General features: G+C 38.5%; 1 protein-coding gene across 1 annotated transcript in view; it reads right to left on the reverse strand.

Annotated features, from left to right (window-relative positions):
* Positions 1–1,024: 1,024 nt before the first annotated feature.
* Positions 1,025–16,394, reverse strand: part of pak1 (p21 protein (Cdc42/Rac)-activated kinase 1) — a 50,700-nt gene continuing 35,330 nt past the window's right edge. The window contains 9 exon segments of the mRNA XM_029446558.1: positions 1,025–4,889; positions 8,182–8,319; positions 10,913–11,109; positions 11,711–11,810; positions 12,009–12,087; positions 12,821–12,876; positions 12,920–13,014; positions 15,221–15,326; positions 15,328–15,441. Of these exon segments, the coding sequence (XP_029302418.1) occupies positions 4,803–4,889; positions 8,182–8,319; positions 10,913–11,109; positions 11,711–11,810; positions 12,009–12,087; positions 12,821–12,876; positions 12,920–13,014; positions 15,221–15,326; positions 15,328–15,414 (945 nt within the window). The 5' untranslated portion in view covers positions 15,415–15,441 and the 3' untranslated portion in view covers positions 1,025–4,802.

A 16,394-nucleotide genomic window follows, 5' to 3' on the forward strand; every position in this document is an offset into this window, starting at 1 on the left:
GGTTCCCAACCTGGGGGTCACAAGGAGTCACCAAACGTTTTTATTTTTGTTCAAATATAGTTGGCCTATATCTCAGGATTCTTTCATTTATGTGAATACATATAAATGAAATTGTTATTTTTACAGTTTATACTGTTATTGAAAATATACACAGAGCCTTCCCTCTCTGCTAAACAGCTTCGTCCTGCATTAGCTGTTAAAACAACAACTAACAGATCAATGGCCAAGCATCAGGGAGAATAAAACACTGAATTTGCACAACATACAGACAGAATATTGTGTGTTGCGTTACATTAACACACATCTTTTGAACTATCCTGAACATTTCACATCTTCTTAATACTTCATACTGTGAACTTTTGGACATTCCCTCCTCAATACTTGAGATATTCCTGCACAAAACTGCAGCTCTTTCATTTAATAAATATATTGTGTAACGTTGAGGTTTGTACTGTTGGTCGGACTAAACAAACATTGTGAAAGTGTCACTTTGGGCTCGGAGTAATTGTGACGGCATTTCTCACTATTTTCACTGTTTTTGCCAAACAAACAATAAGTCGATTAATGGAGAAAATAATCAGCAGATTAATCCAGTTAAAAGTTCAAAATGAGCTCCACCTCCAACTACAAGAGTAAAATCCTGCTTTTACATTATAGCATCAGAAATACAAATTTAACGATATAATATATAATAGTAAAACAGTCACATTATAGTTTTAATACTTTAACTACATTTTAGTGATTACAGTACATACTTTTAACCTTTTCAATGCAGGACTTTTAATTGCAAGAGTATTTTCAGTGTGGTCTTAGTAGTCCACTTTTAATTAAGTAAAACACTTCCTCCACCCGTCTTGTTAGCAAACAGTTGCTTATTTACACATTCAGCAGTTCGATATGGAGACATATTAGCACTCATTTGAAGTCGTGTTTGTGTCCACCTGATGAATGTAAGTCCAGTACTAGGCTTCTCAGGAAAGTATTTCTTAAACTGCAAAAAAGAAAGTAAAAACAGCAGACCACATTTTCAGTTTTGTACAGTTTTATTTTTTTCATTTTTCATAGTTGTTTCAAATCATCAAAATGACTTATAAACAGATAAATTATGGCTCTGGTACACAGGGGAGTGAAGACTTCATGTGACCGTCTCATCCTGGACTGAACCAAGTCCCCCTTTTAGAACTTGGACTGTACCAAGTCTGAACCCCCCTTGAAGCTGCCAAGAGAACCGTGTTCTGCATATTGATGGTCACTTCATACAATAAAATTATTATTTTGTACCAAAGTAATTCACAGTACTAAACTTGTTCTGAGCTCCAGCAGTACTTCTGACACACCACCATGTCAGTAGCAGTCTGTTTGTTTCCTCTAGAGGCTGAATGTGATGGTCGTCAGGCAGGTAAGAATAAATGGTCACAAAGGATGATCATGGACAGATCAGGAGTCCCGGACCCAGACATGCCCTCCAACAGAAGAGCGACACCCTGAGAGAAGAAGTTCCAAACCCAGTCTGTTATTCACTATGAGCTGTCCCTGCAGTCTGGTGTATGTCGGCCAAACTACCCTCTACAACAAACAGCCTGTTCAACTAACGATTGCTGAAACTCAGAATGCTATTCACACTCACGTGAAGGCTAATCAGGGATCGGCCTCTACCCTGAAATTCTGGGGTATTTAGAATATCTCCTCTCCACCCTTTACAAACGGTCACAAACAGAAAGCTACTGGATTTACACAGTTAAGAAATTGATTGTGTTTTATATTAACATTAATGGAATTAATCTTGTGTTATAAGATTGTTCTATGACGTTACCTTAAAAGGTTTAGACTACTTGAAGCGGTTCCTTATTTAACAAACAATTTATCCAAAATAACATTGTGAAGCTCATCTGGTACAAGATAATTCATCCACATACGGTTTGGTCAGCACACATCTTGGTAGATGGACTATGTATTGTTTTCAAAATTGTGTGTTTTTCCCTGACAGGTGTCATAGGATACTCTGAATGTTTAGTGTTACTTTTCATTTTTGTTTATTGACAGCAAAATCCTTTAAGTCCAGCTTTGTGCTGGGGGTTCAGACCAGGACACACAAACACACAGTGGCAACAGTTTCAGGCAGTTTAAACAGCATTGATCCTCTTTACTGCAGCCAGAGTGTACAGCTGTGTGCTTCAGTGTCTCGCTCAAAGACACTTCAGCAGTCATTGTTCCCACCGGTTGTTCAGAGTTCAAATCTGTGAGCACAATGACGATCATGAATCTGTGGGCGACGCCTCTCCCTGTTGCAGTGACGAAACTTATCTGCAAATATTTTGTTTTTTCGTTTACCTTTTTAAGAAAGCATGCCAATCATTCTGCTTTTAATATTTAATATTATTATAAACGGAGTATGTTTTTGGGGTGTTGGTAGCACAAAACAGGACATGAAGACATCACCTTCATCAAATTGTGATGAACATGTTTTCAATATTTTTTGCTATTTCACAAATCCATTAATAAAGAGAGTAATGAGCAGATCAATCAATACTCCAAATTATTGTTTGTTGCAGCAACAACATTCCCTGTTGCCTCAAAATGTTGCCATCAGATCGGCACTAAAGTAGTCTTGCACCTTTGAAACAGATTAAGGCCAGGGGTACTTTAATACTACATAAAAGAAAACACTAAAAACAACTAACAGCAGAAATCAAAGTGATAGTTTTGAATAGATGTTTTGGAAATGTTTTTTAATCTGACGCTCGAATGCAGAGCGAAGGACCCTGGCTGTTGGTGGAAACTTCGGCTCTTGCAGCCAAGATTTGAACATTTTGACCTTTAATCAGCAGGATAAAAAAATCCAAAACAAATACTCAAACGTTGGTATCCAAATCAAAAAGTCATTTTCAGACATTGATCAATTATTTAAAAAAAACAGTGAGTCTGTAAACAAAGGCAGAAACAGATTGTTTTTCTCTCATTTTTTGCATGTAAAATATACACCTTATGTCCAGAGGGTTCCTGGGATCCAAACAGTCCACCAGGCAGAAAACTACAGAATTGTACTCGTAGCATTTATTGTGTCATTCTTCTTTAGGATTAAGATACGATCTTTCCTACATACACAAGTGTCCTTCATGTATCGCCACTCTTTCAGCATTGACAAAACTCATTTATTATTTTTCTTCTCTATGTTGAATGTACCGTATAAAAAAAGGTTGTTGACATGCACATTCTCTCCCTCGAGCCTGCAGACAGAGAAGTCCCAGAGCCGCAGATGGAGCGAGGTTGCCAGAGTGAATTATGGGTAAACAGCTCCTCTTTCATTGCATTTAGATATGTTTCTGAAGGCGATGCTGACCTGATTTAAGAATAGTGCAGGAAGAAAATCTGATATGCTTCTCTTTGAGCTTTTTGACACCTTATTAGCTTTAAAAGGGAGAATATGAGTGTTGTTTGGAGCTAAAGCTCATTAACTGCTGTCTGCATCCGTCATTTCAAGACAAGGATGTGACAATAAATCTTCTGGAGAAGACTTAATTTATTTGTGTCAGTGTCATGTGATTGTAACACAATACAGCTCTGATAAGAAAACATTCAACTAAGAACAGTGAAATAAGAATAAAACAGAAGGTTCGATATGTCTGGCTACATGGATTTTGATCTTTTGTCTATCTTGAGTCAAAAGATTTAGTAGGAGTGCAATACTACATCGCTGGAGTAATACTTATTAATGTTAAACAAACAAACAAAAAACAGCTGCTTATATTTCCATCAGGATCCAGCTTCTCTGACAGCAGTAAGGAAGTTTAAAAAGCAAAAAACCTGAGTATGATTTTGAGCCCTGCAGGTACCCGTACAATGGGAAACACTGGTCCAATATCAGCAACTGTGATTGATTTACAAAACCTAATAAAAGTAAAAAGAGCAAAAGAAAATGTTGTGAAGACAAAATGTCTGTTTTTTTACAGGGAAAAACCTCCAAACTGTCCAACCTCCTTCCATCGATGGCTCTGGGTCCGCCAGCCTTTCCTTATTATAATCAATATGAATATTCTCTAACTCACAGCTCACAATGCAGACAAGACAAAGTACCAAACGTCACCTGCTCCCTGTCAAAAACTACAGAAGGTAACGTTACAATCAACTTAAATCAATATTCCAACATCCCCCTGTGAAAAAAAATACACACAGTCAAACACACACAACACACAAAAATGTTGATTTTAAAAAAAGAGTGATGAGATGAAAATCAACAAATGCACTTTTAGATACAAGAAAATGAAATAAGTCTGACTGAAACCCATAAACGCATGACAGGAAGCTAGGCCCTTAGCTAACGCATACACACGCACAAACGCACACACGTAAGAAAACAAACAAACAAACGTAAAAAATAAAATAAAAAACTCCCATGAGTCTTTGGGCTCTGTTGAAACTCTCTTTCCAATATTGTGTTGTTCGTACCAGCTGAGGGGGCGATGATGTCTGCGATGACATTACTTGGTCACAGATGATGTCATTTAGTTAGCCCCCTGTCTTCGTGATCGAGTCCAGAAGAAACTACCCTTCTTTCTCCCTGTCAGGGGGGAGGGGGTATTAGGGAGTTCAAGCTTGGGGTTAAAGATCATGAGTGAAGGAGCAGTCAGGTGCAGGTTACAAAAGACAAAAAGAAGGGAGGGAGAGACTGTAGTCATTCAACCCAGACGGCAGCTATCGCCGCCTTCCCGTCTACCAAAAAGAAAAGAAAAAAGAAGAAAGAGAGAGGAAGAGAGGGAGAAGAGGGGGGAGGGGGACAGACAGAATAATGAGTGCAAGGCTAGCTAGCGGTTGTTCTTGGCCGCCTCCTTCGCAGCCACAATGAGAGGAGTCAGACTGGAGAGGGGCTTCGCCATTTTCAGAAACTGATGCTGAAAGAGAGGAAGGGAAAAAAAAAAAGAGAGGATGGGAAAGGACAAGGAGGGGGGGGGGGGGGGGGGGGAACAGGGAAGGAAAGGAAGAGAGGGAGAAGGAACAAGGGAGGGAGGGGAAGGTTCAAGGTGGAGAAAAGAGAGAAACATTATATTAGTTTCATCATTCAGGTAAAGTATGTATAAATTAAAGTAAATAAATCGCTGCCCTCATGTGTGTATCGTGACCTTTCTTTAGTCCAGAGCAGGTAAATGTTGCAAAACTAAAGAACACTAACACAATTTAAATAGTATTTATAATGTCGGTGGTTTAGTCATGATGTTCTGCAACTCAGCATATAGTTTTTTCTTTTCTTTATTCTTCTTCACACACAGTTCCCCCTTTCACTGCATGTGTATGTGTGTGAGAGTGTGTAAAAATATGAGGGCTGTCAATTGATTCAAATGTTTAATCACGATTATTTGCATGATTGCTCCTAGTTAAATAGCAAATTATTCACACATTTTTTTATCTGTTCAAAATGTACCTTAAAAGAAGATTGTTCAAGTATTTAATACTCTTCTCAACCTGGAAGTGGACAAGTTAAACAGGTCATAATTCCTTCTCTAATATTTAGTTTACATTGCTGTGAAACCTTCTCCTTCAACAACTGTATTTATTCAAGTTTAGAGCCAAAAACTACATTTTTAATTACTTTTAAAACACATCATGATAACGTTATTATTTACTATCATTTTTACTGAATAGAGATTGAACGCATCATAATGGAACTCAATGTTAGCTGTTAGCTCCATTATTCAGCCAGCAGGACTGTGCTGCCCACAGGCTGCTAACAACTAAAAACTAAGAGCTAATGTTAACTCGCTCTCCTCATGCCAACTTATTTATCCTTATTATTACTGCCTTTGGATTCAAATAACTTTCTGTAAGACTTAAAGGTTTGAACAGAAATCCTGCATTACAAACTTGCGGTGTGGGGTTGAAAAAGTCCAGATTTACGGTACAAGACTGATGAAAGATGCTGTTGAATGTATTATGGGAAATGTAGGATCCAGTGTTTTAAGATCTTGACTTACAGTAGGCACTAAAAGTCTGAATGTTTAGGCCTCTGCTGCTTCAATTCTAATATTTCTGTTTTTTAAATCTGTATCTTGTCCTCTAACTTTGAGGAAGCGCAGTACTAAATTGCTGTCGTGCCCCTTTAAAAATATTGCTGATGAAATCTTATTCCTCTCTCGCTCGTCTGCCTCTGCAGTTCATCACAAGGTGGAACTCAGAAACCCTCGGTGGAGAACACTTAAAGCAGTGGCTGTCCCCTTTAAAGCAGCTAGGCCAGCCTGAATCAAGATTCTGTTACTGTATCGCCTATTTCTCTGCTCAAAATGTTTTCAGAAACATATTTTAGTGTACTGTTGAGCTGTTAAATTAGAAGTTTGCTCCTGTTTCCAACATGGCTGCCGGATCTCAACATTTCTCATTTCCCAGCTTAACAGTACACTAAAATATGTTCCTGAAAAGAGGCGAGAAATAGACAATGCAGTAATAGAATTTATATTTATATTTGTTCAGAAGTTCACGAGCAGTGATTGACGCTGCAGTACAGACTCCTTGACTTGATGTTTTTCACAGATTATCTATCTCATGCACGACTGTCAGGAAACAGTGACAGTTTATTAAAGAAGGTTCAGTTACCAACCTGGGTAAACTTTAAATGCAGGACTTTAACAGACTATTTCTGAACTGTGGTTTCATTGCAGATTAATAATCAGAATTGATCCTTCTAATGTCAGTGCTGTCGTTTATGCACTCCCACAACAGTATGTTGTTTGTAGTTGTTAAATAAATAATAAAATAAAATGAGTTTCCAGCCTACAATGTATCCACAAATAGTGCAGAAGAAAAGATGATCCTGTTGATAGAATAGTTGGACATGTTGACACGATTGATGTCTGTATGGAATTACAGCCCGAAACATTTTACTGCACAATGAATACTTTTACTTAAGTACATTTAGCTGATAATACTTATATACTTTTACGTAAGTAATGTTTTGAAAGCAGGACTTTTACTTTTAAGCTTATACTTAGTGTAATATTCTCAGTGTGGCATTAGTACTAAGGATCTGAAGACTTTCTCCAGCACAGCATATTATAAACCACCCACATAAATACAGAGCTAACTTGGTCAGACCTTATATACGGTCTATGAGTCAGACACAACTCCAGCATGGACCCTAAATCACCAAGATATAAAAACTATTTCAGAGGAAACACTTCACCCTCATTCACTCTACTCTCTTCTCCATCAGTCCCTCTCCCTCACTCTTTCCTCCTTATCTTGTCAAACGCTAGATTAAACCTCATCTCCCCCAGTCCTTCTTTTAATCTCCTCATCGTCTCACACCGCAGCTCTCCCTCCTTCTTCAGTTAATCCTTTCATTGCCTGTCACCCTGACCGACTACATTCAGGCTCCATTTCCCTTTAAGATTGTCTCCTCTCAAAATGACCCTCGACGTTGTTTACCCTCAAACTGCCTTTGGTAATAATAATATATAATAATTAAGTATATTAGTTTTAGTGACACTTGAAGAAAAATCTATAGAATCATTTAGTTTTACTCAGTTTTAAGATGTTTACATCTTTGTCGTGCATTTTTCACATTTTCTTTGTCCAAGCTGGACTTTTGTTTTTCTGTTCAAACAGCAGCCTGAAGCTTGATGCTTTAATAATTATGTCCCTCTAGACTTTTAATGAGTTTAATGCTCACACAGAAACACAAACACACACACACACACACACAATTTAATCAACCTTAAAACGATTACTTCAGAAACAAGGACTCTCTTATCATGCATACACAGTCATACAAAGGAGCCATTAAATTGAATTACTTCTTTAACAGACCTCCTTCTGAAACATTATAAAGTCCCTGTTTTACCTCTCAGCTGAGTCACGGTAGTTACAGAACTCTCTACGTCTACTCAGAACGTCTACTCTCTACACCTACACGTCTGTCTGTCTGTGAGTGGACAGCTGAACCTCAAAGAAACACTGAGACTGGATTACATTTTTATTTGTCAAAACAACTGTGAGTGCTCATTCTCGGTTTGACTGTCTTCCAATTTTGTTATATAAAAGTACTCGACACACACACACACACACACACACACACACACACACACACACACACACACACACACACACACACACACACACACACACACACACACACACACACACACACACACACACACACACACACACACACACACACACACACAGCTGCTGTACCTGCAGTAGCTCTTTAGCCGAGCCTCTCTTCTCTACGTCCATCTCCAGACATCGGTTCAGGAAGTCTCTGAACGTCGTCGACAGCTTCTCCGGGTTCTGCAGCTCCGGCGTCCCGTTGGTTGCTATGAGATACAGCGCCTAGGCAACACACACATGTGAGCAACATGTAAGTCTACATTGTATGAAGCAGTGTAGTGTTTGCACTATGTTTGTGCTATGTGTAGAAATATTTTGGTGCCATCCAGTGGTGGTTTCAAAAATTACACCGAGGCCGTCATGTGCTGTTAATGTACTGTGAGTATTTACAGATACACACTGATATAATAATATGTACTGTGAGTATTTACAGATACACACTGATATAATAATATGTACTGTGAGTATTTACAGATACACACTGATATAATAATATGTACTGTGAGTATTTACAGATACACACTGATATAATAATATGTACTGTGAGTATTTACAGATACACACTGATATAATAATATGTACTGTGAGTATTTACAGATACACACTGATATAATAATATGTACTGTGAGTATTTACAGATACACACTGATATAATAATATGTACTGTGAGTATTTACAGATACACACTGATATAATAATATGTACTGTGAGTATTTACAGATACACACTGATATAATAATATGTACTGTGAGTATTTACAGATACACACTGATATAATAATATGTACTGTGAGTATTTACAGATACACACTGATATAATAATATGTACTGTGATTATTTACAGATACACACTGATATAATAATATGTACTGTGAGTATTTACAGATACACACTGATATAATAATATGTACTGTGAGTATTTACAGATACACACTGATATAATAATATGTACTGTGAGTATTTACAGATACACACTGATATAATAATATGTACTGTGAGTATTTACAGATACACACTGATATAATAATATGTACTGTGAGTATTTACAGATACACACTGATATAATAATATGTACTGTGAGTATTTACAGATACACACTGATATAATAATATGTACTGTGAGTATTTACAGATACACACTGATATAATAATATGTACTGTGAGTATTTACAGATACACACTGATATAATAATATGTACTGTGAGTATTTACAGATACACACTGATATAATAATATGTACTGTGAGTATTTACAGATACACACTGATATAATAATATGTACCAGAATCACCTGAATATAACACAACCCTGATTATAAAACCATTCCCTTTTTTCCCAACATTTGTTTGTGGAAAAATACTTTTCAAAGATAAGAAACACTCCAAGTCCAAGATACAGAGTCCTGAGCTCTTTCTCTTGTGAGTTTTATGTTGCCATTTCATCGCCCTTTCTTTTGTTGTCGCTTGCTCTAAAATGTCTCTATAAAGACAGAGACGGCAGAATGCACGAAGCCTTTTGTAATGTTATAGTTATTTCTCCGCCGGGGATCATGAGATTGGTTGAGTGTGTGTGTGCATCTCATCTTTTGAATGTGCGTAAATGTTGACCTGTAGTATAAAAGCGCTTCGGGCCGTCGGGAGATATAATACCCAGTCCTGTTCGCTGGTGGCACTTGGTTAGTTTTATATTGGCAGATTAGAAGGGAAGACCTTCGGCCTCCAACTCTTGTTCAAGTTACTCTTGATCAGTTTTGTAATAAGTCAAGTCAAAGTTAATATTAAAGCCCATTATCCTATATATATTTTCAATCTGTACAGAATACTGCACCCTTTGTTTTTATACCCTCACTTCTGACAAGAAAAAACTCCCGAAAAAAAGATGGAAGACGTGCAACAGATGTCGTGTGTACAGAATAGACCAACAGGTAAAGAAAATCCAGGTGATAAAATGATAAACTGATATATTATGGTCTCTGTTAGAGCCACTGATGTGATGACAGTGAGAAGTTAGTAAGGATGTAATCCCCATATTAAGTCTAGCTCAGGCTCAGTCACACGCTCACACAGTCTGAACGGTCTCAGGCAGTTTGTTTGTCTTTTTGAGCTCGTCATTAAGAAATTGCGTTTAGCGGTATTTCATGGCTCCTTGACAGAGGATTTTGATCCATGGTCTGTTTCTATGGTAACAGCCTGGAGAGACACCTTCGACTGGTTTTCACTTGTCTGGATTAAATTCCTCTGTGGCAGAAAAACACACCAACAATAATTGATATGCTTTACATTATGAATATTGTTTTTAACCTGTTTACTAATTTCAGGCTACCAAATTCACACCTGGCCGGGAACTACAGACGAAAACTACCCTCCTGGCTAATTATGTAATATTCACAATTATGTTAATTAATATGCACTGTCCCCGAGTAGAACAAAGAAAGGTCAAAGTGGGCTCAACACTTTTAGAGCTGACTAACTTTAAAAGTCGCACTATAAACTGACTTGAAGAAGCTTCCTGACAACATAAAGGCTAAAAACAACCCATAATGCACCACTCTCTGTCGGAGCCGGTGTTACAGCGGTACTCGCTCATTAAAACAAATATCTGACGTTGAGAATACGTAATTGTACCCTCAAATTAAATATGCAAAAAAGAAATATCTAATATCTAAGAGATATTTAATAAATACATTTGAGTTGGAATTTACTGTTACTTTTTTAAATATCATTCTGACAAAGTAACAATGTTTTTCAGATTGTATATCTTCTCCCAACACAGGCACTCCCTCCTTTAGTCTTCAGTAATCAAAGGAACACAATCTCACCCTGAGTGGATTTTCATTCAGGTACGGCGGCTCCCCCTCCACCATCTCTATGGCCATGATGCCCAGGGACCAGATGTCCACTTTGGGGCCGTAAGCTTTACGGGTCACCACCTCTGGAGCCATCCAATAGGGAGTCCCGACCATGGTGCTGCGTTTACTCTGCTCCGGAGTGATCTGGGCGCAGAACCCAAAGTCAGCTGGGAGGAGGAGAGAGAACAAAATGAGTCCATGTATTTACAACGTTTGAAATTCACCTTCATTTACCATTAATCTGTAAAATCCTGTGATATATTTAAAAAGTTTTGCTTGGGGGTCATGCTCTTTTTGAGCACATTGAGGAGCAAACACTTAAAAATAGAAACATTTAAGTTCTAGGATATTGCAACCCAACCTAATATGTAAACCACCTGGGGGCCAACACTGTCCCTCCAACAGATATATTTGGCCCCCTGAAAAAAGTTAAAGATTTCCTTTTTATTGTTTGTTACAATGATGATGATATAAAAGCTCAGGTAAATCCCAGTAAATATAACTTTCTTTATCATCTACTAATATTCAGTGTTTGTCTTACGCACAAACAGGCGGCAGTCTCTAAGGAGAGCTGAGAACTTGTTTCACACTGTTCATGGTAGTTGACTGTCAATACTGGTCACAATAGAATGAGCGTCCCCTGCTGGCCAAGACAAGCAGCTACAATCCTACCCAACGACAAAGCAAGCAGCCTTGTACCACAATACTTAAAGAAGTAATAAATGTTCTATCCTGAATATGACATGATGTCAGCTGCTGTGGACTCACTGAGTTTGACGGAGCCGTCCATGCCCAGCAGGATGTTGTCGCTCTTAATGTCTCGATGGATGACCTGGTTCGAGTGGAGGAACTCCAAAGCCTGGAGACACTGGAGGGAGAGAGACAGAGAGGGATTATTATTTTATTTATTCATTTTATTATACACACACGTAGAAAGTTTTTTCAGAATTAAAAACCAATTTCCTCTCAGTCACTAAACAAATGGCTGTAGAGAAACACCACTGTGAGATAAACTCATCCTTCAGACAGAGAGAGACAGACAGTGATGGTGTCTCATGTCTCTTACCTCTCTGCACACAGCAGCTATCTGGGCTTCATCCATGCAGGTCTCCGTGACGACGGAAGGAAAAGAAAAACCCATCACTCTTTTCAGGCCTCATCTGTCCTTAATGTTACTCCATCATGTAATCCATCTATCTACTGAATGTCTCTGTATACTGCTCTATTGTTCTTTAATAAAATCACCAGCTGTTTATATTTATTTTGGATTACACATTTTCATTTTCTCTCAGAAACAAGGAGATGCTGCTATTTGCTGATGAATGCCGTTGTTACGTGCACTAAAACTCTTTTTTAGCTTTTTGATTACTGTTGTACAGAAATGTTGTGTTTGATTTGTTATTATAATTACATGTTGTATTTTATTAGAGGCAAAAGAATCAGAAACAAACTACAATATATCGGCATTACATATCGGTCAACGGCTGCCCTGCTCTCTGAATATCGGCTTCGGCCATTGAAAAACCCATAATGGTCGACCTCGAGCATGTACATGTGTGTATGAGTGAGAAGAATGTCCCACATTACAGAAAAGGAAGTTCAGTGAGCACACACACACACACACACACACACACACACACACACACACACACACACACACAGTTTAACTCTCAGCTAAAGGAGCTTGGTCAGGAGGTTCAAGTGAGTCAGCTAAACAAGGCGTCTTTGTCTAATGTGATTATTTAAAAAGGTTTGTTTTGCCAAGTGTGTGTATCAAACACTCAGACACACACATACATACTCATACACTCGCACGCAACAATGAACAAGAGTTCTTTGGTCGGCAATTAAAAAGTGATGTAAACATAGCAGACGCACAAACACACACCACAGAAGCACACCACGTTTGCTCTCAGTAAATCTTTAAAGTGTGACTACACATAGGGGAAGCAAACACACAACACAACACACACTTACAGTAAACTCCCCGGTAACAGCATCAAAGCCGACATGGATGGTGTGTTCAAAATCAGATGGCAGAGAAATCTCTGGGCGTTCCTTCTTCTTATAGGCTGGAATAAAAAACAAAAAGAACCAGATGAACTGATTGTCTCAGGAAACCCAAACACAGTCCAGAACATGATGAGGTGTTTTGTTACAAAGCCAGATTATACTTGATAAATGTATATATTTCAGGATGCAGGATTACCTAATAATTCAGTTTCCTTTAGAGTTGAAAAAGTGCACATAAACAAAATTATTTAGATCCTTAACTTGGCTCCCAAAAGCTGCGAAAGAGCAGAGGTGCTAATTGTACCAAGTCAGCAATTTAACTGACTGTAACAGAAAGTCCTAAATGAAACATGAAGACAACAAAGGAGAAACCATATGTTGGAAACAATGCAAGGTGATCCTCCGCTAAGAATCAGACAGCAGATCCCTCTAGGTAGGATGACTAATGATCCCACCAGCCTCCCACAAAGCATCATGGGTAATCTGACCCTTTGTTTGGAAGCGTACAGTGGGTTTGTCAACAAAAATGTGCGTGTGTTTGTTCCTCCAGAAACTTTCTGAAGATTATTTAGGTGAAGAAAGTCACAGAGAGAATGTGTTAATACAAAAGGATGGACACCTGTTGATTCATTGGTTCTGAATTAAAACAGACAGTCTCCCCCACCGATTCAGCATGTTGAATTGGTGGGGGAGAAAATATATCACTCTGATCGGCTGTGCAAACAAACAACTAAAGTAAAGAGGTCACACACAGAGTCTCTTTGAATTTCATCATCTTCATCTCATCAGATCATTCATACACACGGATACACGACACAGTGAATGAAGTGTTCAGTGAGAGTTGTGTGAAAATGGTCGACAGTCTTCCAGTTTACTTTTTCTACTGATGAGTACAGACTACCGCTGCCTGCTGTTATTAAGAGTTATTTCCTCTCACACAGGTGAAGAAAGTACGTGCTAGTTTGCTTTTAGCTGTAGTCTTTGCGAAGTGTCCAAATGCAACTTTTTGGCCAAGACGCAGGCGACGTGAACCGACGCAACAGTCTTCTCTGTCGCCACTAGTTCTTTGATGTCTGTTTGGTGTGTCTGGGCTTTAATACACCGACAGCTACAAACGCGCACAGATGTGTGATGCTCAACGCGTTACCTGTTGCAGTATTCTCTGAAACGCGAGGAAGCGTACAAACAAAGTCAACAAGTGTTACCAGAAGAACCCCAAAGACCAAACATGGCTGCGCGATCACTACAGCTCCTCGATGCCAAGGAAGAATTGTAAGTAACTCATATCTATTCAGGTACATGTTTTATCGCCTTTATAATATCCCTAAATAAAAAAGAGTCAATACTAAAGTTTTGAATTTGCTGTGAACAATTTCATTCATGCTGGCAAAATATTTACTCAAATGTACATTTTTAAAGTTTCTGAAACATTTAAAACAAATTGGCTGCCTTTCTAAAATACTCTGGGACAAAAATAATAGTAAGAAAGTATTACTTAATGTCAGTCATTTGCTGTGTGTTTGTGGCATTCATGTCAGACACACAAGTTCAACAATTCAAAAGAAATTTCAAATCTCCATCTTGAATAGAAAAGCCCTGCACGTGCATCTCAAACATTGGGAACTATATACCACATTAAACCAACAGGTTTAACCCAGGTCAACCCAGGTCAACACAGGTCAACACAGGTCAACACAGGTCAACACAGGTCAACACAGGTCCACTAGTGCAGATGTGGTTTTGGTATTTAGCATTCTCACAGAGGTCTCCACATGTACAACTCTCACATGATTGAATGGTTTCTGTCTTCTTCTGCCACAAATGGCAAAAATATGAGCATTCTGAATTTCCACAAAGGAAACTAAAATGATGGATTTTCAAGGTTATTTTGTGGCTGAATCACTTTGTATTCTATCTGTCTGGATGTCAGGTACTCCACAAATACCTTTCAAAGAACAGATAAAAAAGTCTATAATCTTGTACAAAGTGAATTTGTACATTTGAATGCTTTGGTGCGATATTTTGCTGCCATTGTTCTCTGCAGGTAAAATATTTTTGGAGCTGCAGAAAACTGACTCTAGCTCGTCTTCGATGCTTTATTTTACAACAACACAGGCAACGGTCAAAACATTTAAAGGTTAAGATGAATGTGCAAAATAGGCTTTATTTTTGTCCACACACACTTCTCCTTTCTGTCAGTAAAAGGTGCTTTGCTCAAGGGCAACATGATTGTTGGCACAATCCCACAGAGGTCTCAGTACTCACTCTTATCGCCTCCTCCTGTCAGGATGAAGCGGATCGAGCGGTCTTTCTTCTTCTTGTCCTCTGGGTTTGGCGGGAGGGGCTTGGAGCCGTGGTTGAGGGGGGCGGGGGTCCTTGTTACAGGAGCCAATCATGGTGCTGGTGTTCCTCATGGGCGGAGCAGGGGGCTTGTCCTCGACCTCCCCATTATCAGACATCTTCAGCTAGGCTGCAGCCGGCCGCTCCTGCACAGAAACACACCAATCACAGAGAAGGCAGGGTGAGCGGCGGGGAAATCATCAACCAATCAGCCGAGCACACAGAAGACAGACTCCGTTACATGACTTGAATTAACATTATTTTGTGTCTTCAACTGTAAAACCCTCCAACACTCAATTTAAAATGATAGAACAGAAGAAAGCAGAATTACTTGTACTATAAATGACTTAAACCATGAATCAATTATTTATTATTGTTATGTTACAAATGTTATGTTATTGTCTCTTACTACACTAAGAGACCTTTGCCCCTTGTTTATTTATGTATTCCTATCTTGCACTGAATTGTGGATGTGAAGTTATTTATATTCTCCTGTTTAATCTGTTTTATTCTATTTTATTGTCATCCTATACTTTGTTTTACTCTTTTTAAGTTCTATTTATAGTGTCTTTTTATGTTGTCTTGTGTTTCTTTAATGTCTTAATGCCTTATATCACACGCCATCTTTCAAACAAGCCCTTAAAACACACGTCTTCAAGATTCTTTTCCACTGCTGAATAAATAAATAAAATAAAGCTTTTTAATAGTGGCACAAAATATTTGAGAACTCAAATGGAACCAAAACAATGTTATTGTTGAGTTGTATTGCTAATTTAGTCTGCAGAGAAGATATTAAGAAAACAATATAAAAATAATTTGAGTCAAGAAATTCCAAGACTGTTTCCATTTGCTGGCTGGGTGGTCTGTTTGATCTACAAACATTATGCTGACTAAACCATGGTGTGTGTGTGTGTGTGTGTGTGTGTGTGTGTGTGTGTGTGTGTGTGTGTGTGTGTGTGTGTGTGTGTGTGTGTGTGTGTGTGTGTGTGTGTGTGTGTGTGTGTGTGTGTGTAAAGGATCTGAACACTTCTTCCACCACTGTTTACCACACATTAGTCACATGATCATGTCAAAAGGCCACCAGTCAATGTGTGTGTGT

The sequence above is a fragment of the Cottoperca gobio genome, chromosome 13 (assembly GCF_900634415.1).
Source record: "Cottoperca gobio chromosome 13, fCotGob3.1, whole genome shotgun sequence".
NCBI classification, from domain to species: Eukaryota; Metazoa; Chordata; class Actinopteri; order Perciformes; family Bovichtidae; genus Cottoperca; species Cottoperca gobio.